This window comes from Zosterops lateralis (assembly GCF_965231275.1).
Source record: "Zosterops lateralis genome assembly, chromosome: 2".
In the NCBI taxonomy this organism is placed as follows: Eukaryota; Metazoa; Chordata; class Aves; order Passeriformes; family Zosteropidae; genus Zosterops; species Zosterops lateralis.
The window spans coordinates 89,352,771-89,377,020 of NC_139763.1; the positions used below are offsets into that span (position 1 = coordinate 89,352,771).

The 24,250-nt window shown below is 48.7% G+C and overlaps 3 protein-coding genes across 3 annotated transcripts in view; 2 read left to right on the top strand and 1 right to left on the bottom strand.

Moving 5' to 3' along the window:
- Window positions 1–1,572: 1,572 nt before the first annotated feature.
- On the top strand, window positions 1,573–15,697 carry LPCAT3 (lysophosphatidylcholine acyltransferase 3). Its single transcript, XM_083885082.1, has 13 exons — window positions 1,573–1,685; window positions 9,940–10,047; window positions 10,158–10,264; window positions 10,419–10,512; window positions 10,596–10,633; window positions 11,690–11,868; window positions 12,274–12,382; window positions 13,039–13,125; window positions 13,408–13,574; window positions 14,169–14,316; window positions 14,848–15,006; window positions 15,111–15,237; window positions 15,354–15,697. The coding sequence occupies exons 1-12, from the start codon at window positions 1,589–1,591 to the stop codon at window positions 15,225–15,227; spliced, it is 1,410 nt and encodes a 469-aa protein (XP_083741208.1). The 5' UTR covers window positions 1,573–1,588; the 3' UTR covers window positions 15,228–15,237; window positions 15,354–15,697.
- A 129-nt stretch (window positions 15,698–15,826) lies between these two features.
- Window positions 15,827–19,948, bottom strand: EMG1 (EMG1 N1-specific pseudouridine methyltransferase; the record flags this gene model as incomplete). Its single annotated transcript, XM_083885085.1, has 6 exons — window positions 15,827–16,247; window positions 17,004–17,153; window positions 18,748–18,806; window positions 19,155–19,296; window positions 19,615–19,716; window positions 19,802–19,948. The coding sequence occupies 6 exons, from the start codon at window positions 19,946–19,948 to the stop codon at window positions 16,134–16,136; spliced, it is 714 nt and encodes a 237-aa protein (XP_083741211.1). The 3' UTR covers window positions 15,827–16,133.
- Window positions 19,949–20,177: 229 nt separating this feature from the next.
- PHB2 (prohibitin 2) overlaps window positions 20,178–24,250 on the top strand; it is a 241,086-nt gene continuing 237,013 nt past the window's right edge. Inside the window, exons 1-6 of the mRNA XM_083885083.1 lie at window positions 20,178–20,332; window positions 20,414–20,498; window positions 20,569–20,648; window positions 21,055–21,239; window positions 23,359–23,488; window positions 23,962–24,065. Of these exons, the coding sequence (XP_083741209.1) occupies window positions 20,206–20,332; window positions 20,414–20,498; window positions 20,569–20,648; window positions 21,055–21,239; window positions 23,359–23,488; window positions 23,962–24,065 (711 nt within the window). The 5' untranslated portion in view covers window positions 20,178–20,205. The remainder of the gene's footprint in view (window positions 20,333–20,413; window positions 20,499–20,568; window positions 20,649–21,054; window positions 21,240–23,358; window positions 23,489–23,961; window positions 24,066–24,250) is intronic.

The following is a 24,250-nucleotide window of genomic DNA, read 5'->3' on the forward strand; positions in this document are numbered from 1 at the left end:
AGAGGTCTATGTGGCCATGATTCCAGTCAGTCCCTTTCCCAGTCAGATTTGACAAGAAATGGGATGTAACAGGTGCTGGTGCTAAAGGGTAGTGATAAGGAGGATGGACCAGGATAAAGAGGATGATTCAGCACTGGTTCAGGAGCCCAGAAAAGCTGGGAGCTTTCCAACCATGAAAATGTACAGCAATTACCCAAGCAATGCCCTGAGCAAATGGCTCCAGCTTTGAGTCCTGCTGCTTGTGAGCTGCAATTTGGATCAGAGAACTCCAGAGATCCCTTTTTATGTGAACCTTTGTGTGGGCCTGTGTTTGCCCCTTCAGCCGAGTTTGCCCAATCAAGTGACCTAGCAGGAAAATTCTAACACAAACAGAGGAAGAAAATCATATCCATTGCACCTGAAACTTCAGCTGAGGAGAACTTGGGGTGCACACTGGACGGCTGCAGGAAGGGACACACCTAAGAGAGAGTCATCCAGCAGATAAGTTATGAGGAGTCCATGTGGGGCCAGCTGCTGTGTGACTAGAGAATCACAGAATTCCAGAATTGCTAGGGTTAGAAGGATCCTCTGGTCATCCAGGCCAAGCTCCCAAGCCAAGACAGGGTCACTTAGAGCAGGTGACACACAGGAATGAACCCACGCAGGTTTTGAATGTCTCCAGAGAGGGAAACTCCACACCTGGGCAGCACGTCCAGTGCTCTGCCGCCCTCAATGTAAAGAAGTTGTTCCTCGCGGAGGTGGAACTTCTCGTGGGTCAGTTTATGGCCACTGCTCCTGGCCCTGCTGCTGAGCTCCACTGGCACAGCCGGCTGCTGTGGCACTCTGGGCCGGGTGCCACAGGCCCGGGGCAAGGCACAGGTGCTTCCCCAATGCCTGAAGGGGAAGCAGACCCCTGTGGGCCATAGGAGCCAAGCACCAGGGCTCTGTTCTCTGGAAGCACTGGGGCAGTGGGAGCTGGCCGTGCTGGGGAAGCTCAAGCAGCGCCCTGACCTGAAGCTGAGGCCGAGGCTGGGGTCAAGACCAGGAACGGGGCTGTGGCCGCGACTGAGGTCAAGGCCAAAGGCACAGCCACTATCGAGGACGCAGAGCCAGGAAGCAGAGCTGGACTCAGAGCTGGACTCACACCCAGACCCGGTCCCAGACCTTGGCCGAGGCCCCGGAGCGCGCCCCAGGCGCCGCCCGCGCTCCCGCCCTCCCTCCCCGCGCGCGCCTCGTGTCCGCGAATAACCCCCGGCCCGCCCCGCCGCTCTCCTGTCCCGCCGCAGCCAATCGGGAGCCGCGCCCCGCCCCGCCCTCCCGGCCCCGCCCCCGACGGGCCCCCGGCCCCGCCCCCCGGCGGCGCTTCCCCCAATCATTGGCCGGCGGGGCCAGCCCGCGTCGCCGCCCACTCGCGGGTAACCTTTGCCTTAGTGCGCGCAGGGCCCTGCCCCGCTGCCACCGCTGCCCAATCGCAGGCGCGGCGGGGCGGGGCCGGGCGCGGCGCAGCCAATGGGCGCGCAGGGGGCCGCGCGCGGTGCGGGGGCCGCGGTGGCTGGTGCCGCTGCCGGGTTCGGGGCGCGACCGGCCGGCGGGGCGGCCGGCGGGGAAGATGGCGGTGGCGGGGTCCGCCTGGAGCCTGGCGCGGCTGGCCGAGGCCCTGGGCTCCTCGGAGCAGGCGCTGCGCCTCATCCTGTCCATTCTCATGGGTAAGTCAGGGCGGGGGGCGACGGGGCTGGCGCTCCGGGCGGGGCTCCGCGCCCGCTGTGGGAAGGAGCGACCCCGCCGTGCCGCGCCGTGCCGTGTGGCGGGCCGGGGCCGGGCAGCGCCGCTCCCGCGCGGGGCCAGCCGTACCTGTGCCAGCGCCGCGCCAGGCCACGTGTGCGCGCCCAGCCCGCGGGGGAGACCCCGCCGCCACCGGCACCGGCACCGCCCGGCCCGTCCCGCCCGGGCAGCGGGCGAAGCGCCCGGGACCAGAGGGGAGCACCGTCCCTCTCGCCGCGGGAGGGCGGGGCGCGGTCCTGGCAGGCCGCCCGTGGGAGCGGGGCAGGGAGAAGCCAGGAGTGCCCGCCAAAGCCCCCGGTTTGGGTCCGTGTCCCGGCACAGGAACTTTGTTTGCGGTTGTCCCGTGAGTGGCCGGTGATGCCTGTGCATCCAGTGTCCCGTGAGCGTGTGTCCGGAGGGATGTCCGCTCGGGAATCCCCTTAACCCCTCCGCTGTTGCCCCGTCCGGCTGCAGGACGTCCCTGCCCGGGGACATCGCCATGTCCGGCGCTGGTGGCACTGTGAAGGGCTGGCGTGTCACCAGCGGCGCTGCCAGGCAGGGCGAGCAACACCTTTCCAGCCCAGTGCCAGGAGAACTGAACTGGGGTGATGTCCTGCGCTCCACCTGCAGCCCGAAGCGTGTTGCAAAACACGCCGTGCCTGTGCTTATGTAAACATGAGATGCTTGAGTTCCGTGCGAAATGGGTAAGGCAGGGCTGGAGTTGTGATGTGGGCTGGCGAGTGAGGGGGAGGTTGTAGCTCCCAAAACATTAATTCAAGTGTATGTGTACATGCTATCTGTGTAAATCTCTGCAGATGCTCAGGGAAACTTTGGGTTGGGAAAGCGTTTGGTGGTGTAGTCACCTAGCAGAAAGGAAATACAAGCTTTCTTCTCAACCTGAAAGTGTATCTGAAGTGATACAGCCACTACTATGTCATCTGTCAAAATAAAGTTGCTTTGGCTAACTAGAAGTACAATATTTTTAAAGGAAATGCAGGCAAGAAAAACTGTGTCACTTCATAATCATAGTCTGCACCAGACTATGCCTCAAATTCTGCCTCATTTAGTTTATGATGTGTGAGATCAAACTGTGCAAAACATTCTTCCCATGAAGGGTGTATACAGGAGACTGAACTGACTATTGTTTTGAACTCAACGTAGAAGTTTGTTAAACCAAACTGCTATAGAGTAAAAAAATGAAGTAATAGGAAACACTGGACACACACACAAGCCAGCATTAATTAGTGTAGCAGCTTCCCACCGCTGAACAGGAGAAGTCCTGCTTTCTCCCACGACTCTCTCTGGTCCTTTAATTGCGATCTCGTTGAACTTACTTGCTTGGCAGAAACCTAAACCAGAAAAAGCAGATAGTTCACTCTGACATTAGTCACCCAGATCAACCAGGGGACCAGTCTAACAAGTGCTGATACAGAAAAGGTCCTAGAAAGCATGTGTGGAGGCAGACACAGCAGAGGGATGGCTCTGCAGAATGCACCTCCATCGAACTCTCAGAGCTGCTTCTTGCTAGCAATAAGTTGGGACACGACATTGGGAGGGTGTTTCCTGCTCAGCCTCTTATGGGTGAGCAGCACCACTTCTTTGAAATGAAGAGCAGATAATTATTGTCCTGATGATGATAAGAGCTGCCTGCTGCAGCCAGTAGATTAAGGAAGTGTGAGACTCCTGTGTGCTGCTACAAATGTTCCATGTGTAGTGTTGACAATAAGCCACTGAGATGCCACAGTGTCCCTTCCCCAGGTAGGCCACTATCTGTTTTGCATAGTCTCAATGTATCTTTAGAATTTGTATTAAAATTCTGGGGATCAGGGTCCAGAAAGCCACTCACATCTCTCTCCTGCATGCCTCAAATAGATAAACCAAACCAGGAGGCTGGAGCTGTACTTTTCCCTGTCCTTTCTTCCTAGCTTGGTATCTTTTAATTAGATGCAGTGGAAGGCATAACTTGTGACAGAAGGCTCCAGGGCATGCAAAACAGCCTCGCCTGCAGTTTGGCTCTCTTGCAGGTCATGTAGGTTGAACCACCACTCTGGCAGAGGGGACTGACTCCAGCTCTCCTGCTTAATGGATGGATAAGCACTGGGTGGTAAAGCATTATACCTATACCATTACTTTAAAAGGAAGGGCCAAACGCTACTCCAGAGCAAAATGAGAGGAGAGTGAGAGGAGTTCCTTAGCCCCGCACAAAGAAATGTTCATTTAATTGCAGCTTAGTTTACAATCCTTTTAATCTCACTGGTAATGCAACTAGTGCTGATGACCACTTCACAGGATGGCATGGGGTATAAATGAAAGGCATTTCTGAAAGCTGGAAGCGGCATTAGGACATTAAGTATGACTTTTCCTTCACTTCCTCCATTTCAGGTGTTTACATAGATTCAGGAAGAAAACTGTTTTTGTTGGCTGCAGCTAATACTGATGAATTATTTCAGAACAAGGGCATGAGGGTCAAGCATGGTTCTAAAGGTGGACTAAAAAGTTGTTGCTTATTTCCTCCTCTGTGATGCAGTTTCCCATCTCCACTGTGCAGTTTTACTGTGACAACAGTTTCTAGGGTTTCACTTTTAGAAGATCACCACAAACTGATAAAAATAGTCTTCTGAAAAAGAGGAAGAATCGCAAAGGACTTTTGGACTTCTTACATTAATTTCTGAATAAAGCTGAATTATTGTTGAAAAAATAGTCTGAATTTACTCTCTTAATTCAGAATAAGTGTTTGTTTAGTAATTAACTGAAATAACCAAAACAAGTCATTTAAAACTTTGGCATTCTGACATGACTGAAAAAAAATTAAATACAGAAGACAACAAGAAAAAGAGAAAGGAGGAGGGAAGAACATTCAAGAACTAAAATTTAGGAGTAGTCCTAAAGAGCCCCACATCATTTCAGTGAACAAGCAACGGCACATTGCTGAGCAAATTATGGGGATTTTAGTCACAGCTTTGTATTTTAATCTGAGACAGGTTTACACTTGCTGCAGTTTTGAAGCAGAGACTACAGCTAGACTAGAGTCCCTTACCTGGATTGTACCAGATGAAAAACTTACTGCAGACTTCCCCCACGTAAAAATTTGCATAGACAACCTTTGAAGAAAGTAATCTGCAATTTGGCAGCAGTACCAACAACAGGAATACCTGAAGCACAGTTCTGGACCCTGCCACAATAAAAATTGTGATATGTCAGTGCACTAATGTCTGTCAGTCGTATGAGAATGTCTTTGAGAGATGAACTCTAGCTTGCACTCTTCAGTAGCTCCCACTGGAGCTGCTCTGATGGTGTGAAGGAGATTACAGGTTTTCTGAGGGTTTCTGTGGTGCTGCTCCTGTCCTCACATGAGAGGGGACAGATTTCTTTCCTGCTGTCACTGCTCAGGATACAGGAGGCCTTATTGCACTGTGTATTTAATACTTTCTGTTGCTGGTGTTTCTTGCATGGCTGTGCAATCCCAAAGAATTGAAGCTATTTATATGACTGTAATATTACACAGTGCCTTGCAAGCTACCTGCATAATATGGACAGGGGCCAACATGCTGTTTACAGCCCTGAGCCAGAAATGACCCTGCTGGTTTGCCCAGACCTGCCAGGAAAAGCATTGGGAAAGTATTCCTTCATCCATAGACATAGCAGGGATGTGCAGAAAGTAACACATTCTTACTCAATGGGTGCCAGAAACCTACTGCTTCACTTGCATGTTGTCTTATCTCCTCCTCTTCTACCTCTCATCAATTTTTTTTTACATGTTTTGCTTCATGCTCCTTGCATCCTCAAGACTTTTAGGCTCAGTGAAATTCTTCTTCTTGTCACCCAAAGCTGCTGGCTTATCCCAAATCAAGTTCCAAGCTGGAACCTTATTGCAGGGTCTGTGAACAACTAATTCTGATGGGTAAGAGATGGGAAAAGTTTTAAGAGGCAGCACTGTCCTGTCATAAAACCAGATGTCACAGAACACTCATGTGCTGCCTCGTTTAAACTCCTAACTTCAAATACATTTTATTTCTTAAATAATAAAAAAATAGAGGGAGTTGAGTAATGCTTCACACTGCCTGTGTTTACATTAGCAAGGAAAATGGTGTGGTGGGAGCAGACCTATAGATCAGACTTGTCTGTGGGGTTTGGACATTTGCTTTGGATTTGCCTCGAGTCAGGTCATACACACTGATCACCCATTGACTGGAGTGTGTTTTCAGTTCAGTTTCGTGAGAAGGGAGCCCTGTTCACATGCTTTGAGACTGTTCTGTTATGCAAACTAAAGCACCATGAGTGGACTTTCAAGGTAAACTCCTGAGCTGAATTAAAATACTCATGTTTATGCACCTAGTGTTAAACAAGGTGTGGCACTTTTGCAGTAATAGAAAGGAATAACTTTGAAGTCAAAATATTAGGTAAGGCTGGTATTTTTACACATTGTTTTCCTGTTGTCCCATTCCTTTTAGTTTTAGCATTCTTATAAAAAAATGGAGACAATTGTCCTGCTGGATGCAAACAAAGGAAGAGTTAAATGTTCAGCAAAAGGGAGAAGAGGAAAAATAGAGATACTGGCTTGAAGATGAAATAGAGCTACTGCATATCAAAGGGGAAATAAAGGGAGCAGAGATGAAAAGAATGTTTCCGCTGTTCTTATTTGCAGCTTTATCTCTGGAAAAAGAGAGGCATCTTAATCACCCAGTCCAGAAGATGGCAAACTTGACAGCACTACTTTTCCTTGGGATTAGATGACTTTTTTCCTGCCCAGTCCATCTTCTTGATGATTTAACTTCTTTTGCTCAATTAGATTCTTGTATCTGTGGACAGCCTGGGCTTTGTGCAGTGGCCCATTACTCTCCCAAACAGCTGTGGCCGAGAAGCAGAGCTTGTCCTTTCCTTCTATTTGGTTCTCTTAAACAGAGATCATCCTCTTGTTCCTGTGAAGTAAAAAAATAAAAGTAATCTCAATTGCTTGTTCCATTCTATAGAAAGTGTGTCTAGAGGCAAAACCCAACTCTGTGTGCAGGCTGTTTTTCAACTCCGTGGTGCATAGGGAAGAATGAGCTTGGACCAGAAGTTCCCTGCTGTTTTCTCCAGGAGTCTTACAGCTGCTTTCGTGCTCAGTCCACTCTGCTTAGGGAGCTGTGAAAGAGGAGCTTGGCAGAGTGGGAGCTGCTGGGCAGAGCCTCTTGGCAGCAGGGAGCAAGGACTCTTGTCCTGGTGCTCTGAATGGCAGAAGCAAAGCAGTGCAGAGTCCTGCTGCTGGCATATCCAAAGGTGACATCCAGCTTGCCAGAAGGCAACCATAACTCCAAAAGCTGTTGTGCTAATTCAGACTGCTTCAGGGACATGCTAGTGGAGCAGGAGTACTGATGTTGTTATCAGCAGAAATTGTTTGTTCTTTAATGCATAGTTTATGAGTGTTCCAAAGGGCACAGGCCACATCAGAATGACCATTGCTACCCCATATCCACTGCTGTTTAGGGGTTAAAGTTTGTATCTGCAGCGTGTAACTGGCCCAGTTGTAAAACTGAGAAAATTATCTCATGCAGCAAAACTGTAGGTCAACTGCAGTCCAGAGTACTAACAAGTTACTCTGGATATCAGAAGAATTTAGGCTGATGTTGTGACTTTTGAACTGGAACAGCAGCCACACAGTGCAAGACCAGACTTTAAGTTTATAGTTTCTAAAAACATAGATGAAGTGTGTATTATTAGTAACTCTCTATTTGCAAGGGTTCATAATTCTTTTTCCTTCAGAGTAGCATTACCCAAACCATGACATGACCTCCTGTGTAGAGCTAAAAAGGAGCACAGCTGACAAGCAAGACAGGTCTCTGAAAGAGTAGGAGCACTACTTGCATTATAGTATTCAGTCATACTTTAATTATATCTATAGAAATGGCTAGAAGGAAAAGAAATTGGTAGAAATTGACTGTTTTGCAAAATATTAGTGATTTTTAAGACAGTGGGAGACCCTTTCAAATGAAGATTTAAAACCATGCATATTGATGAACAGCAATAAACTGTGCTTTGCCTGTGTTTCTGATATGATTTTTTGCACTTTGCTCAGAGGGGGAAACATTTTTCCACAGTAAACCTCGATTTTTTAACTTTTAATCTAATCTTATAGTAAAACTTCATAATTTTTACCACTTTCTATTTCTCAAAGCCACTTCTTCCTATGTTTATTAAACTTCACCAGAAAGATTGGCTCGTGAACAAACAGTCCCCATTTGTATGTTTCTGAGTAAAAGGCCAGTAGAAAATACTACTTTTTTTTGCTTTGTTTTGTTTTTAAATCTCGTGAATTGCTCTAACTCTTTGAGTTACTCCTGTATCCCCAGAGAGCCCATGTGATGAACTCCCTTTGCCAACTCCCTCTTTCCATCTCAGCCGGTGTTCAGGGCAGCAGTGGGCCGTGTAAAAAGCATGGAAGAGCGGGAAGGGAGAGGGGTGGCTTGGGCAAGGCATTTTGTCGGGGAGTTTGGAGCCGCTGTTCTGGAAGGGAGAGCAGGCTGGATGTGCAGGAGAGAGGTTGCCAGGCTCTGGGAGCGGAGAGCCGTGGTATGTGGGGCTGGCCAGAAAGCAGCCTGTGGCGTGGGACACAAAAGGAGGAAGGAACAGCAGCAAGGAGGCAGGGAAAACCGAAAGAGGGGTGGCAGGAGGCTGAGAAAATGGGGAACAGCAGCTCGGTTTTAGGAGGCAGCAGGTACACATCTGGACGCTGTAGAACATGAGCCCAAAAGGATCTAGAAAAGAGCCCAAAAGTCCCCAACTCCAGGGCTCCCTCCCAAGGGATCTGTGGGGATGGAGAGAGCCTTAAAATGGCTCCAGCCTGTTAGCACTGCCAGACTGCCAGACATGTTTTTAAATAACGTGACAGAGTTTCTCATTTCCTCTCACAGTAGTGACTAGACTTGGCCTTGCTTATTGGAAGCCTTCCATCCATCATACACTTCTCGGCAGAATGTGCATTTCATCACCTTTTATTACTGCTCCATATAAAACATGACCACCTCCTGCTACTACCACTCCATTAGTGCAGGTAGCAGAGCTTCATCCACTGCTCCTCATTCCAGCTAGGATGATAAGTAATGTGGATGCCAGTATTGTGGTATGTGATGAATTTCCCCTTTTTTTGAGCAGGGTAAGAGAACACACAGGCTTGCAAAAATAGAGCAATAAAGTTACAAAATGCCAGAATTAAAGTAGCTTCTGGTATTCCAGTTCAGCACCTTGTGCACATGCCTTTGGAAACGGTAATTGCAACTAATGTTTCCTGTGCCACTGTGTATTAAGACGTATTATATTTACTGTCTACTATGTGGCAATGTTTATTGCACGCTTTGTGAAACTCACCTAGACAACCGAGTTTAATTGAATCGTGTGTGTTCTGTGTGCCGCTTCTGTACTACCAGAGTGCTTTACAAATGTTTGCTTCTCACTTGAGCCACAGATGAATAATCTGGAGGCATTCCTAATGCAGACTAGGAGCTACCTCGCAGAAAATGCAAGGAAAAAAAAACCTTCCACTTTTCTTAGCTGTTCCATATGAAATGCTTCTGACTGATTTTTTTTTTCCAAAAATACCACATGCATAGTGCCAGTGGATTTTAGTTACAGCTTTTGTGTACCCAGTAGTTCACAAATCAGATGCAAATCCGAAGTTGCAGAGTTAGAAAAGCAAGAGTATCTTATTGGAGGTCACCTGAGGAGCTCTGAAATTAAAGCTGAAAGAACTCATTGAGGTGGGAGTGGGACTGAGGTTTTTTGGGCATTGTAATAGTATTAACCGTAAAGCTTCTCCCTTCTCCCCCCCCTTTTTTTTTTTGATCTAACTTCTTGCCATGTTCATTGTATTTGCCACAGAATTTGGAAATGAATCAGAGGCTAAAGTGCAATTCATGTATTTCAGCATTATCCATCTCATATATTGAATGAGGCCAGAAACTGTAATCCTGTAATTTTTTGTACTTCAATGTCAGTTTTGCTATAATATGTTCCTGTTAAAGTATTTTCTTCTGTACAGAGTAATTAATCTGGAGTCTGTCTCCCAAGATGCAAATACAGTATCAGGAATTAACACAAGGCCCTGTGTTGATAATGTATCATGTAAAGTACATATTTCTAATGACATGTTCAAAAAGGCAGTAGTTTGGTTCGTGACAAATACTTGTCTAAACCTATTTAAAATTCTTTTTTCTCTCTGCTCAGGATATCCTTTTGCCTTGTTCCAGCGCTATTTCCTCTTCCAGAAGGAGGCCTACCTCATTCATCTCTACAACGTGTTCACGGGACTCTCAATTGCTTACTTCAATTTTGGTAAGCTGAGTTTGGGAAGAGAGAACTGCCTGGCCCAGGGCATGCTGCAATTTAGGAGGACCTATAAATGTAATTTTTATTTCTTATCTCTCTCTTTTTCCTGCCCACAGGGACACAGTTTCTTCATTCCCTGATATGTGTCCTAATCCAGTTCCTCATACTGAGACTAATGGGTCGCACAATCACTGCCGTCATCACCACATTCCTCTTTCAGATGGTAAACCCTCTTTCTTATTCCCTGGGTTTGTAGAAGGGAGGCAGGCCTCTGTTCAGTTTTGCACTTCAGTAGCAACTGTGGGTGGAAAAGTGGAGGCAGATCAAAACCAGCTGGAGGAATTAGTTTGAATAACCCAAACAATGGTTTCTTTCAGACATACCTTATGGCTGGATATTACTTCACAGCCACAGAGCATTATGACATCAAGTGGACAATGCCACATTGTGTCTTGACACTTAAGTTGATTGGTGAGTGACACCTCTCTTCTCTCTCTTGCTCTCTGCAAGCTGTGCCCATCCCAGGGCTTCAAGTCACTGTTTCTCACCTCTAGGTCTGGCCATTGATTACTATGATGGAGGAAAAGATCCGGTGAGTCAGAAACCATTTTTCCGTCATTCCGTGCTGTCCCAGTGAGCTAGAGATCAGAAAATCAAGTTCAAAGGATGTGAGTTAGCAAGCTGCATTGTTAGGTAAAAGCCAAAGCTGAGAGGGGAGCCTCTGTGAGTGTTTGAGGGCACTAAATTCTAGAGTGAAACAAAATAATTTGGAACAGAGACAGTGGTGATTAGAGATGGACGGAAGTTGTTTCAGTTATATCAGAATATTACTCTGACCCTTCAAAATTCTCCACCATCTCCTTCCTGCAAATCTATTGCTCTAGATTCCCAACCCCTGATGCTCTGTGTCTTGTGGGTAGTGTACCTTTAACTTGCCATCAGTCAATACTGGATCTCAGTTCCCATCTTCCTTTCCCTTGATTAGTCTTACCATGACCTTGTCAATGGTTGCCCATTACCATTTGTTAGGACCCTGTTTTTAGCTCAGATGAAACAGAGAAGTTGCACAGCACAGCATGTGGGAGAGGGCACTACACATGCTACTGTCCCTCAGTCCTGCTTCAAGTACCTGCATTCCCCATCTCCTGTTTGAGGCCTGACCAAGTCGGTAGCATCCATGGAATTGCTGCTGACTGCAGGAAAATGAGGTCAAGCTGAAACTTCCTGAGCTGAAGCTTCAAGTATTTAAAGACAATTTTTGCATCAAGAAGTAGGAATTGTAGCATGATAAGGTCTTGGGAGAGTACATTAAATTGCAGTCAGGGACTGGAAAAGGTCAAATACAGTGCTCCTACTATGCCTAGTCTGCTGCCAGGGATGTATGTCAGTAGATCTCTTCCATATTTGGGGCTTATCTGGGTTTAGAGATCTGTGCAATTGGTCTCAACCGTTGGATCCTGTTGCTGATTGGAGGGGGTGGGGATAGAGAGGGCTGGGGAGAAGAATGGACATGAAGTAACAAAGTGTAAAAGTTCCATGTCCATGGGGAGCAAGAACTGAAAGCAGTAAGGAGGCAGGGTGAGGACATAACATCCAGAGCTAGAATGAAACCCCTGAGATGATGTTAATGCCACTCCCTTTGGTGCAGGAGTTCCTGAGCCCTGAGCAGCGGCGATTTGCTGTTCGCGGGGTTCCTACCTTGCTGGAGGTCTCAGGATTCTCCTATTTCTATGGTGCCTTCATGGTTGGGCCTCAGTTCTCCATGACAGACTATCAGAAACTGGCAAGGGGTGAGATGACTGACGTTCCAGGCCAGAGACCCAATAGGTAATACAAAGCTGCTTGGCTTCTCCCCTTCCTACGATCCTAGAATGCTGAATTCTCCACATTCCCTGCAGCAGACTGCTGTCTTACCTGGACACAGAAGTGCTGTGACCAGAAGTGATTTATGAGACAAGGCAGTCCTTCAAAATTGCTCATAACTCTGCTTCATGTCCCAGCATTGTTCCAGGGCATGAATATAAACAACCATTTGACATCTCTAGTACAGACTCAGTTCCAACCTGGTGATGTTTGCATCCCATCCTTCCAAATGGAAGCAGCTGCTGCAGTGGAATGTGGTGACTCCCTATCACTGTCTCCCCTACCTCCTCCTCTCCACGTCTGCTTTTAAAACTATAAATCTGATGGTCTCTTTCCAAGGCATTTATTTGACCTTCGTATTTTTCTCAGTTTTGTGCCTGCTCTCAAGCGCCTGAGCCTGGGTCTCTTGTTTCTAGTAACCTACACCTTGTCAAGCCTGTACATCTCTGATGAATACCTGACCTCAGATGACTATATGGTATGTATTCACTTGGCCTTGTGGGGTGTGGAAGAATTCTACTTCTCTGGTGGGCAGTGGGTCTACAAGAGTGGAATTTTTTTTTTTTTTTTTTTTTGCCTCAATTTAAAAATAAGTCAGCAACTAGAGATAAGCTTTCCCACAGCTGATTTGGACTTGCCACCTGTCCTGTGGATTCCTTCTGATGCAGAACAGTAATGTGTTAAGTAGAACTGAGACAAATTAAAACTTTTACAGATAGATAATTGATCTTAAATGCTACTGCTGGTTTTGGAAACCTAATATACCTATGTTATGACCTCTTTCCATTTAACCATTATATGCAAACAATTCTACTAGAGCAACTTGTAAGGCTTGTCATAATCTTTGAGGTTCTTTGAAAACTCCTAACGAATAATGGCAGATTATCAGTTAGCATTTTGATTATGCTAATCCCAGAGTCTTCCCAAACTCTACCTATTTCAGTACAGCCAAATATTACCAAAGGAAGGAGAATGATGTGTAGGTCTGCATAAGCCTGGCAGCCCAGTCCATATGTCTTAACACATACATCAGATTAAAACAAAAGATGGTGATGAGATCCCATTTACCTTGTGTCATTATGGCCACTCAACTCCAGGTTTTATTTTTACTCTGTTTCACTCTTATCTCTGCAGGAGAAGCCTTTCTGGTTCCGTTGTGGTTACATATTGATCTGGGGCAAGATTATACTCTACAAATACGTAACTTGCTGGCTTGTTACGGTGAGTCTAGGTGTCATTCCAGAAGCAAAAGACAAATGAATAAAGGTCCAAGCCTCTTGGACTTAGTACTAAATGGAAGAAATCCAAATATCCGGAGATCATTGCAGGTCAGTTCAGCTCGCTTTAAGTTAGCAAAGGCTAGCTAACTAAAAGGCCATTTTTAATCCTTTTGTTCAGTCTCTAATAATGCTCTCAACACAGTAAGAGTCAGCACTTCCTCAGCTCTGCTTCTCCAGCAAGAAAAGGGCTACATTTTCACCTTTCTTGTGCATTTTTTGATAGGAAGGTGTCTGCATCCTTGTTGGTCTGGGGTACAATGGGAAAGACCAGAATGGAAAGCCTTTGTGGAATGCCTGTGCCAACATGAAGGTCTGGCTGTATGAGACAACACCTTTGTTCACAGGGACCATAGCTTCTTTCAACATCAACACCAATGCTTGGGTGGCCCGGTGAGCAGGACAAAATTTTCCTTCTATAATGTGTCAGTTCTGTTCTGTCAGCAGAACCAAGACCTTAGGCTAAGCGTTAGCCTAAATATTCGAGGAATAATCTGCCAGTTTTCAGTTTGTGAACCTTTTCCCATGTTTTGCTGCTGTGCCCTTAAAAACAGATTATTGGGTTACTGGGTTAAAGGGACCTTTTAATTCACCTGGAAGGGCAGTTCATTAATAAAGGCAAGCAGTTGATGGCAGCAGAGACTAGAATGGGACTGCAGCAAGCCCTGCCTGCTCAGCCAGCCACAGAGCTGCTCTGACAGCTGTTTCCTGCATCATGGCTCTTGGTGCTCCCCACGCCAAACTTGGATGGGTTTTGGTTCAGCACCTGCTGGGACACAGAGCTAAATTATATGTAATGACCCCCTTCGTTCCCCTTATAGGTGGGATTTCTTTTAAGACTGTTTTGATGTAGGTTTTTCCCTCATCATGCTGTTCCTGCCACCACAGGGCATGAAAAGCATCAGGTCCCCTGGGCCCCTCATCCCTGATACAACCAGGGGAGGGCAGATTATAACCTGGAAGCACTTTGTTTCTTTTCTGCTTCAGCTACATCTTCAAGCGCTTGAAGTTCCTGGGCAACAAACTGCTGTCACAGGCACTGGCCCTGTTCTTCCTGGCCATTTGGCACGGGCTGCACTCTGGCTACCTGGTGTGCTTTCAGATGGAGTTGCTTATAGTCATCGTGGAAAGACAGGTGGGCTTTGTCTGACTTACCAGAACTGGGTGGGAGCCTGTGTTAGGTCAGCCTCTCCCCTTGAGTCTGCAAAGTGCCATGCTGAAGGCTTTACTTGCATTAAATATGAAAAATAGCTGCTCACTTTGGAATTGGTTTTCAAGCATGGCAGGGTTTTGTTCTCAGGAGCTCACTAGGTTGCTGCCTTCTGCGTGGGCAAACCATAAATATATTGCAGAAGCTGACAGGGAGAAAAGTGGAAAACTTGGCATATGAGCAGAAGGCGGCTGAAGTGCTTGGCAGCTGGAAAGACTGGAGGACAAACACATGAGCTGAATGCCTCTGTTAATCTTCTAGTACTGAGAGAACAATACAAATGTATTTTCTTAATTAAAACTTTGGCCAGGACAGGGTATTTAGCTATTTTTTTAGACTAGCTGCTTTCTAAAGCAGATTTTACACAGCTGGATAGAGAACTTTGGCCCAAGAACCTGCAAATACAGCCACAGGACAACCAACTGTTGAGAATTCTGACTTTTTTCTTTAAATTAGGCCATGAACCTTGTTCGGGACAGTCCTCTCCTAAGCACTCTGGCCTCCATCACTGTCTTGCGGCCCATTTTCTACGTGCTGCAGCAGACTAACCACTGGATGTTCATGGGTTACTCTCTGGTGCCATTTTGTCTTTTCACCTGGGACAAATGGATGAAGGTATTTAGGAGCCACAGAGATGACCCCACATGGTCAACCCTACTCTCTCCCCTGTGTTCTTGGCTTAAAGCTGGTTGCTGATCCCCAACCCTTTCTCTTTGCAGGTGTACAGGTCTATTTATTTCTTCGGCCACGTGTTGTTCTTCACCTTACTGCTGGTGTTGCCTTACATTCGCAGAGCACTTGTGCCACGGAAAGAAAAGCTAAAAAGAGCAGAATAACAGCCAAAAGGTAAGGCTGTATGAGGTAGAGACCAGGAGGTAAAGTGGGGCAGCAATGCTGCAGCCCAAGGTGAAAAGCAAACATCAAATCAACCCAAGCAAATATAGGGCTCCTCTGTTTTTCAGATTGTACCACCTGTGCATTCGTAGGAGTTGATTTAACACTCCGGAAGCAAAGCATCACCTGCCAAGTTTGCTGTGTTGAAGTATGACTATTTTTCAACGCAAGGAGGGGGAAGGAGAAAGCACAGGGTCAGAGACCCAAAAGGAGGGGATCCGAGTGAGCCTCCTTGAGACCCTCCACCTTCTGTCTGTTGCCTTATCTCTGCCGCCCCACGGCCGGCGCTCGTCTCTCCGCTGATACCAGATGATTGTACCACACTCACGGCAGGTGCTGCGTTGGATTGGAGCCACCTTCTGACTTTTCTACATTTGTCATCTAAGATAAAAAATGCTCCTGGTCTTTTTAACATCAGCTTCAGCTCCTTTCCTCACGGGTGCCTCGGTGTGGGAGTGTGAACTGGCACATGCCACCGAGCAAAGCAATTCTGCAGGACCGAGTGACACCAGGGTGAGCAGGGCACAGCTAAGAATTCCAGTTCTGTGACAAATTTGGGCCATGTCCCTGCTATAAAGGGATCCAGCCTGCCCACATATGAAAAATGAGAAAGTAAAATTCACAAGCGCTTTTTAATCAAAAAAGGTACCTTTAATAGGAGGAAAAAGGGGCAGTCAGTGGGGCAGTCCATTTAAAGTCTCGCTGCTTCAGAAGCTACAAGGATGAAGGTGAAGTGTTTTCCAGGAGCCCAAAGTTGCACCAGGTCCACACCCAAGTTAAAGAGCCTTTCCAGAATGTGAAGTCACTGTATACAAGTCCATCATGACAACAGCAGTAGCAGCAGAAGCTCATACTACTCCCCACACTTCCTCAAAGGCAGTAGTAATTTTAGCACACGTCAGGGCAGCAGAAAGGGGATAGTTGCTGATGGAGACCATCTTTTCTGTATAGTCAACATTGACCTGGGAGAAGAGCAGGGGGGAAATAGAAAAAAAAACCAAAACAAAAAAGTGAGTTGCCAGAAGTTTTCACTGAACCCCATCTTTGTTAATACAAGACAAGGAGCCACTGGAGAAGGTCCAGCAGAGGCTAGAAAGACTATCAGGACATGGAACCATCTCTTATGAGGAGAGACTGCAGGGCCTGTTTTGCCTAGGGAAGAGAAGACTGAGATGGGATCTCATTAATGCACATAAATATCTCAAGCATTAGGAGGATGGTGCCAAACTCTTTCATCTGGTGCCCAGTGACAGGGTGAGGAGCAGTGGCCGTAAACTAGAACACAAGGTTCACCTAAACAGGAGGAAGAACTTCTTTATGATGAGGATGGCAGAGCACTGGAACAGGCTGTCCAAGGAGGTTGTGGAGACATTGAAAATCCACCTGGACATGTTCCTGTGTCACCTGCTGCAGCTGACCCTGCCTTGGCAGGGGGTTGGACTGGATAATCTTCAGAGATCCTTTCCAACCCTAACAGCTGCAGAGGTGCAGTATTTCCTCAGCAGGGAAACTGCTAGTCTTCACTAATGCTCTCTCTCAGAAGGGAGAACAGTCCCCAAAGTGCTGCAGTTTTGGGCCTTTATTTGACAAGCATACGGGAAAAAATGGGGGTCTGGGTGGAGGGAAAACCAAGCCAAAAAAAGGGCAGACAATACCTCCATACTCAGAACAAGACTGAAACATTTTTACAACCCCAGATGAGGGATAGACACACTTACCGAGCCGTGGGCAAAAGCTCCCACCACAATGACAACTGGCTCCGCTGCAGGAACCAGCTCACGCAGATCCGACACCTGTGACGCTGCAAAGGAGGTGCCAATCTTCAAACAGCCCACGGGCAAATGGTCACTGACAGGATTTTTAATCACCTGCAGAAAGCAAAAATTAATAGGGGTGTAGAGGTAACAGGCCCTGACACAGAGCTAGATCCAATGTTTGCTAACAGCAGCAAACAAAAAAGTCATCAGCTGGTTGCAGGCTGCATCAGGAGCTCACGACCAGTGCATCTGGAGCAGTCCGTCTTCAATGTCCATGGTATTTACAGAATACAGTGGTGGTGTCAGTCCACAGCCAACATTAGGTAAACAATTCAACATCACAGACTGTCCTAGATCAAAAATCAAATCCCTTTGAGGCACACATCCTGTATCCCTCTCCCCTTGATTACCCACCAAGTGCACCCAGGCCCCTGAGCAAGAACAATCCCAGATGGGCTGAGGCTCAGTGATGGCAGATATGCCCAGGATACAGGTGATGTAGAGGCAGATGAGTCTTGGCTGTGAGGAGCAGTAAAACAAGTAGCAGAGCTCCCCATGACCAGCAGTACAATTCCTAAATAATCCAAAATTGAAAATGTCCACAAGACATTCTCCAAGTGACAGCAGGCAATATGGAATAGCCAGGTACAATATGGAATAGCTGAGGCACAGCACTGCTCCAGGAAGAGCATCCCAAACACCACCTCCTGCAAAGAAGCCATGAAGTACACACTGGGCAGTGTGGTCAGGGATCCCCAGGCAGAGGGACAGAACAAACCCCGGCAGGTGTATCCACATGTTGCCAGTCTCAGTGTGTATCTGGAAAATGCTCATGAAACAGGCACAGAAGGAGGACCTATAGTCCCCTTTAGGCAATTTTGTCTCATCTTGGCTGGCAAGCAAGCTGCTGCTGGGATTTAAATCCACCCTCCTTCGGGGAATCTGGATTTTCCAGAAGAAAATTACAAAATACATTTAAATAATGATTAGTCCTTCTTTGCTTCTGGGAGTCTTGCTGCTGTGTTGAGGAGCAGCACAGTGAAATCCTGCTCCAGACCAGCAACTCCTTGTTATGGCACAATCCTCAAGCCAGGTTCATGAGAGCCCTGTGTGGAAAAGGCTGGAAAGGCTACTCTTTGTCCCTCCCTGCCTGCTGACCCATGTCCTGGCGTGGATGCACTGGCTACAGCCAAGTGTTCTCTGCCAAGATGACATCACCGTCATCTTGCTCAGGCTGTTGCTTTTCTGGCCTTTCCAGCAACAAGGTAGTTCTTCATCCAAAGAATCCAATATTGTGATAAATCCTTTGTCTCTGTGATTTATCCAGTCCTCCCCTCTGTAGTTGCAGAAGCCATTCAAGTTAATTATATCTTCATTCGCACCTCTCTCTGCCAATTTAAAAGTTGTACCCAAAAAGAATCAATGCCCAGGCATGGCATACAGGCTCACATGAGGAAACAGATCCTTCAGCTCCAAAGACAGGTGTGTTTGGGGTTTCCTTCCTGCAGCAGCAGCTCCTAGCCAGGTAGCATGTGGGAGAGCCCTCTTGAAACCAGGACCCCCAGCAATGATGTGACAGAAGGGAATAGCAGCCCCACCCACAACCAGGGCCCCAAACAAAAAAAAAACACCTCCCCCCAAAATCCCTCCTACGTCGTTCTTACAATATTGCAACATTAGCTGTGAACAGTTACAGAATATTTACCTTCAGCAGTTTCTGAGGCCCATCAGCTGCTCTGACACTGAGCTTATGCAGCAGCTGAACTGGCAAAGAGAAAACAAGAAAGAAACCACTTAAGCTATGTGGTAATTTGCTGGAGGAATTCCATGCTTTGGCTGAGCTGAGGTACACAAAATAGAGTTCCCATCACAGACTGAAAAGAGTTACTTTGCTAATGGCACAACCTCCTGCAGGCACTCCCCACGGTGCTAGGAACACACAGCTGGGTTATGCATCCTTGAACGTCCCAGAAAGATGCTTTCATTTCTCTGCTCTTTTCTCACTTTCACATTTTAAGGTCAGTGCCAGTTTTTGACTTTTCCCAAAGTTCCTCCAACCCCAACCACCTTCCTGCATTATTCTGTAGCTGGTGTAGAGTTTGAATCACTTACCCATAAGACCACAGAATCGATCAAAAGTTCTTGGGATTCTGGTTTGGGGATTGACCTCAATGAGAACGTTCTTCTTGGTGTGGATATAAACCTGCAGGAGCCCAGCCCGATTCAGGGGGCTGTCCATGAGCATCAGGAGACTCTGAAAGTGAAAAGCGCACGGTAGTGGAAATAGAAAGGCACAAGAGAGAGAAATCTAGACAAACTTGGATTAGTGCAGAAGGGACCGATGTTGAGGCTTAAAGCTCATCCGACTACGGGATGTGATGCTGTGACGTTAAGAATCCGAGCCCAGGCCCAAATAGCGATTCAACCTAAACCCCACCATCATAGGGAGGAGGCCAAACTCGCCCTCGGGCTCCAGGGGCACAAGCGAGCCCCCAGACCCGAGGGACGATGGCCCCGAGCCGCCTTTCCGCGCTTCCCCGAGCGGCCCCGGGCCGCCAGAGCCCACGGGTACCTGGTGGGTGATGTCCGGCCGCACCTCCCCGGGGTCCCGACCGTTCCGCAGCAGCAGCGCCTTGTGCTTGTCGCAGTTGAGCAGCTCGAACGTCTTCCCCACCTACGGCCGAAGCACGGACGAGTGAGCGGGGAGCGAGGGCATCCGCGGCACGGCCGGGCCCGCCCCGACCTCCCGCCGCCCGCACCTTTACGGTCTCCAGACTCGCCCCCTCCAGTACGACCAGGAGCCGCCGCTGCCCGTGCCCGCGGGGCCGCTTGCGCTCCGGGGATCGCCCTTCACCATCCTCCTCCTCCCCCTGCGCGTCCCCACGTGGCCGCCTGGGCGCCGCCATTTTGTCACGCGGCCGCGCCGGCCCCGCCCCGGCCCCGCCCTTCCCGCCGCGGCCACCCAAGATGGCGCCGGGGCGCGCCCTCTATCTGGCTCCGGCCGGACTCGCTTCCGGAGCGCCGCGGCCGCCGCGCCGGAAGGCAAGTGCTGGGGGAGGGACAGGGCAGCGGGGGCGCTCCCGGCGCCTTGGTTTCCCGCCGGAGCGGTAGGATAGTCGCTCCTTCCGGTGTCCTTCCCGGCGGGGGTGGCGGCGGGGCGGCCATGGCGCAGAACCTGAAGGACCTGGCGGGGCGGCTGCCGACCGGGCCCCGCGGCGTCGGCACCGCACTTAAGCTGCTGCTGGGCGCCGGTGCCCTGGCCTATGGCGTGCGAGAGTCCGTCTTCATCGGTGAGTGGAGTCGCCCCCCAACCCCTCGGAGCCTTCGCGCTCGCCGCCCGCACTGACCAAGCCTCCGCTCTCTCCCCGCAGTGGAGGGCGGCCAGCGCGCCATCTTCTTCAACCGCATTGGCGGCGTGCAGCAGGACACCATCCTGGCCGAGGGGCTGCACTTCAGGTAGGGCCCGGCCCCCACCCCGCTCCCCCCGGCGGGGCCCTCGCCCCTAACGCGCCTCCGCCCTCCGCAGGATCCCCTGGTTCCAGTATCCCATCATCTATGACATCCGAGCGCGGCCGCGGAAAATCTCCTCCCCCACTGGTTCCAAAGGTGAGATAAAGGGGCCACGAGGTGGGAGGCGCGGGGCGGGGATTCGGCCGCAGTTCTGGCGCTGCTCAAACCGTTATGGAAGGTTAAAGGGTTGGAATAGGCCTTAAAGATCCTTTAGTGATAGTTTTGTGCTGCGGATAGTGACACTTTTCACCAGACGAGATTGTTCAGAGCCCCACCTGACCTGGTGTCAGACACCTCCGGGGCTGAAACATCCACATCTTCCCTGGGCAACCTGTGCCAGCGCCTCACCACCCTCACAATAAAGGATTTCCTCCTAATTCCCAACTAAAGCGTCCCTCTCCCAGTCGGTGCTGATTGCTTCTTGTGCTATTACTGCCCTCCCTGTTGGCGAGGGGCTGCGGGAGGCTCGGCGGGCTGCCCTGAGCCCCTCCCCTGCCCGCAGACCTGCAGATGGTGAACATCTCGCTGCGGGTGCTGACGCGGCCCAACGCGGCCGAGCTGCCCAGCATGTACCAGCGCCTGGGGCTGGACTACGAGGAGCGCGTCCTGCCCTCCATCGTCAACGAGGTGCTCAAGAGCGTCGTGGCCAAGTTCAACGCCTCGCAGCTCATCACACAGAGAGCACAGGTGAGCCCTGCCCGCAGGCCAGCCCCCAGGGGAGCTGTGGGCGGGGGGGGGGGGGGGGGGGGGGGGGGGGGGGGGGAGAGCTGTATCCAACTGGTAGGTGGTGCATCCACGTGGGAAGTGTGTCCCACACACAGTTTGGTTCCAGTACAGGTACAAATACTGTATTGGCAGATTCTGAGGAGGAAAGTGGGTCTGTTGGTACTCAGAGTGCAAAACTGCACCAAAATGTAGCACTGGGGGAGGGAGAGCTGGTTTGCTTCATGGTCCACAGGGGTCAGTGGAACTGGCTTTAAAAATACAGATCTCAGGATGACTGTCAGAGCGAATTAAACAGCTTTGGAAGGTCTGAAAAACAATGGGAATGAGCAGTGAACAAAGCACTGACCTGTCAGTGATGGATGCTACAGGAGGGTAACAGATAACTTCTGTTTACAGTCACAGGAGGGGTCAGGTTGGAAGGAACCACAGTGGGTCATCTGGTCCAGCCTCCCTGCTCTAGCAGGGTCATCCCAGAGCACATGGCACAGGATTGCCTCCAGATGGTTCTTGAATGTCTAGTGAGGGAGACTCCACAGCTTCTCTGGGCAGTTTGTTAGAATGCTCTGTCATCTGCACAGTAAAGAAGTTATTCCTCGTATTCTGGTGTAACTTCCTGCGTTTCAGATTCTGCCCGTTGCCTCTTGTCCTATTGTTTGACACCACTGAGAAGTGCCTGGCTCAGTTGTCTTGGCGCCCTCCATGCAGACACTGATTAGAAAAAGCTTAGAGTGCTCTCTGGGAGAGTGTTGCAAAGTATTAGAAATATCTGACCTAAAAATGCCTGTTTGTGAAAGTTTGTATTGTAGTGGTTTGATTGCCAGAGGTTTCTCATCACCTGTAGAAGTTGGTGCGGAGAGGAGGTGCTGGTCTTATTTTAAAAGGTTTTACAGGAGGTCCTGCAGGACCAGGAGGGTGCTGAAGAGGAAAAGTTGTTAGATGAAACACAAAGCATCTTTTAACTATCAGGGACCACATCTGTGATCCATGTCAAAAGCACCAAAGAGTAGAACTGAATGTCCAGGTTTTGTTATGAGAGATTATCTGTATCCCCCTGGTCGGGGGCTTCAGGCTTTTGTGCTCATCCACATGGAGTGCACTGCAGGGATTTGTTAGTCTTCACGTAGAAGGAGAATGTGTGGAGAAGATGGGACAGCAAAGAGTATCAGTGAGAGTTTTGGTTGTACTGAAAGCAAAGGCTGTTAGGCATCTGTGATCTCAGGCAAGAATCATTCTTTGATCTCTGAAATTTTTGAACAAACTGAATTACATTTGTCTTCTTGTCAAGTATCCATCCAGTGCTTGTTATTATAAAGTGATGTGGTATTGAAGGATTGATAATCAGAAAAAGATTAAGTGACTTGGTGTAGTTGTGCACTCACAATTCACACAGGAAAAGTTTCTGTTGCTATTTAGAGTTCTGCTCAGAAACAGCTGCAGTTAAAGTAAAAGCAAATGCTCGACTGGCCAAGCATGTGATACTGTAGCAATAGTTTCTGTTAAGGTCAATATTTGGTGCAGCACTTGTCAGGCTGCCTGAAAAAGGTGCTGGCAAGTAAATGTAGAATAAATCAAAGTATCTAACAGCAACACCCACCTAAAGCAGGCAAAAAAAGTGGAGTAGCTACACTAGACAAGTAGCTACTGTAATTAAGAGATGTGATACAGGCTAAAAAAAAAATGTGGTAATTTCTTCTTTTTCTGTGCTGGAATACAGTTATGAAAGCACAGCCTGAAAACAGTAGCAAATCCAAGGTGGAGAAGGAAATGCTTATTGCCAAAACTGGGAACTGTGGAACTGGATGTGGTGGGATGTGAAAGCAAAAGACGCTTTCAAGGTTTTTTTACTGTCACAGTGTTACTTGCATAGAACGGTTAAATAGTAACTACAAACGAGCTGTCATAGAGTTTTGAAAATGCTTTTTATGGCTGTGGGTATGTTACTCGGTGATGGTTTGGAGCTTGGGTTGGGAAACGTCTCTCCCAACACTATGAAGAGAGTTGTGCCTCACTTGTGGGGTGCGCGGGAAGTGAGGAGCAGCCTGTGCCTGGTGCTACTCCTGTTGCTGTGTTCGTGTTTCAGGTGTCTCTGCTCATTAGGCGAGAACTGACAGAGAGAGCCAAGGATTTCAGCCTCATCCTGGATGATGTGGCTATCACAGAGCTCAGCTTCAGTCGTGAATACACAGCTGCTGTGGAGGCTAAGCAAGTGGGTGAGTTCCGCTGCTGCCTGAAAAGGGTGGATTGCCTTTGCCTTTTCCCTGAATTATTAAACAAGGAAGTGGAATTTAGGCTAGTGTGTCACTGCTGTGTCACTATATGGGTACAGGTACAGGGTTACAAATCTCTAAGCCTCCTTAGTAACAGAGCTGAAGAGGTTTATTTTACAAGTGTTTCCAGAAAGCCGTAGCTAATGGGATAGACCATAGGAGGGACTGAGTTCCCAAAACTAAGGTTCCTCTTCAGACTGGGACTCTGTTGCTCACTGTGGGGGTTACATGTGGAGGGTCTGGGTGCTGTGGGATTTACTCAGTATAAGGTAGAGGGCTCTCAGATACGTTTTGTAATTGGATGTGGTCCCAGAATGTTACTGGTTCTTTGGGAAGCAGAGTCCCTGGGCCTCAGCTCTCAGGTTCTGTTGGAAGATACAATGTGGTTCCAATGCCTGTGTCCCTTCTCTCTGCAGCCCAGCAGGAGGCACAGCGTGCCCAGTTCCTGGTGGAGAAGGCCAAGCAGGAGCAGAAGCAGAAGATAGTTCAGGCCGAGGGAGAAGCGACAGCTGCCAAGATGATATCCTGCTTCAGGAGATTTTGTGGGATGTGGCTTGTGAGCTTGACAGCCCTGAGAATCTGTCACATTGGGCTCATGCTTAGGAGACTGTGATCGGATGATGGCTTCAAGTAGGTCACTGCTCTTTTTCCCCCCTTGTCCAGTCAGCTGGAGCGAGGTTCATCTGAGGCCACAGGCAGAGCAGA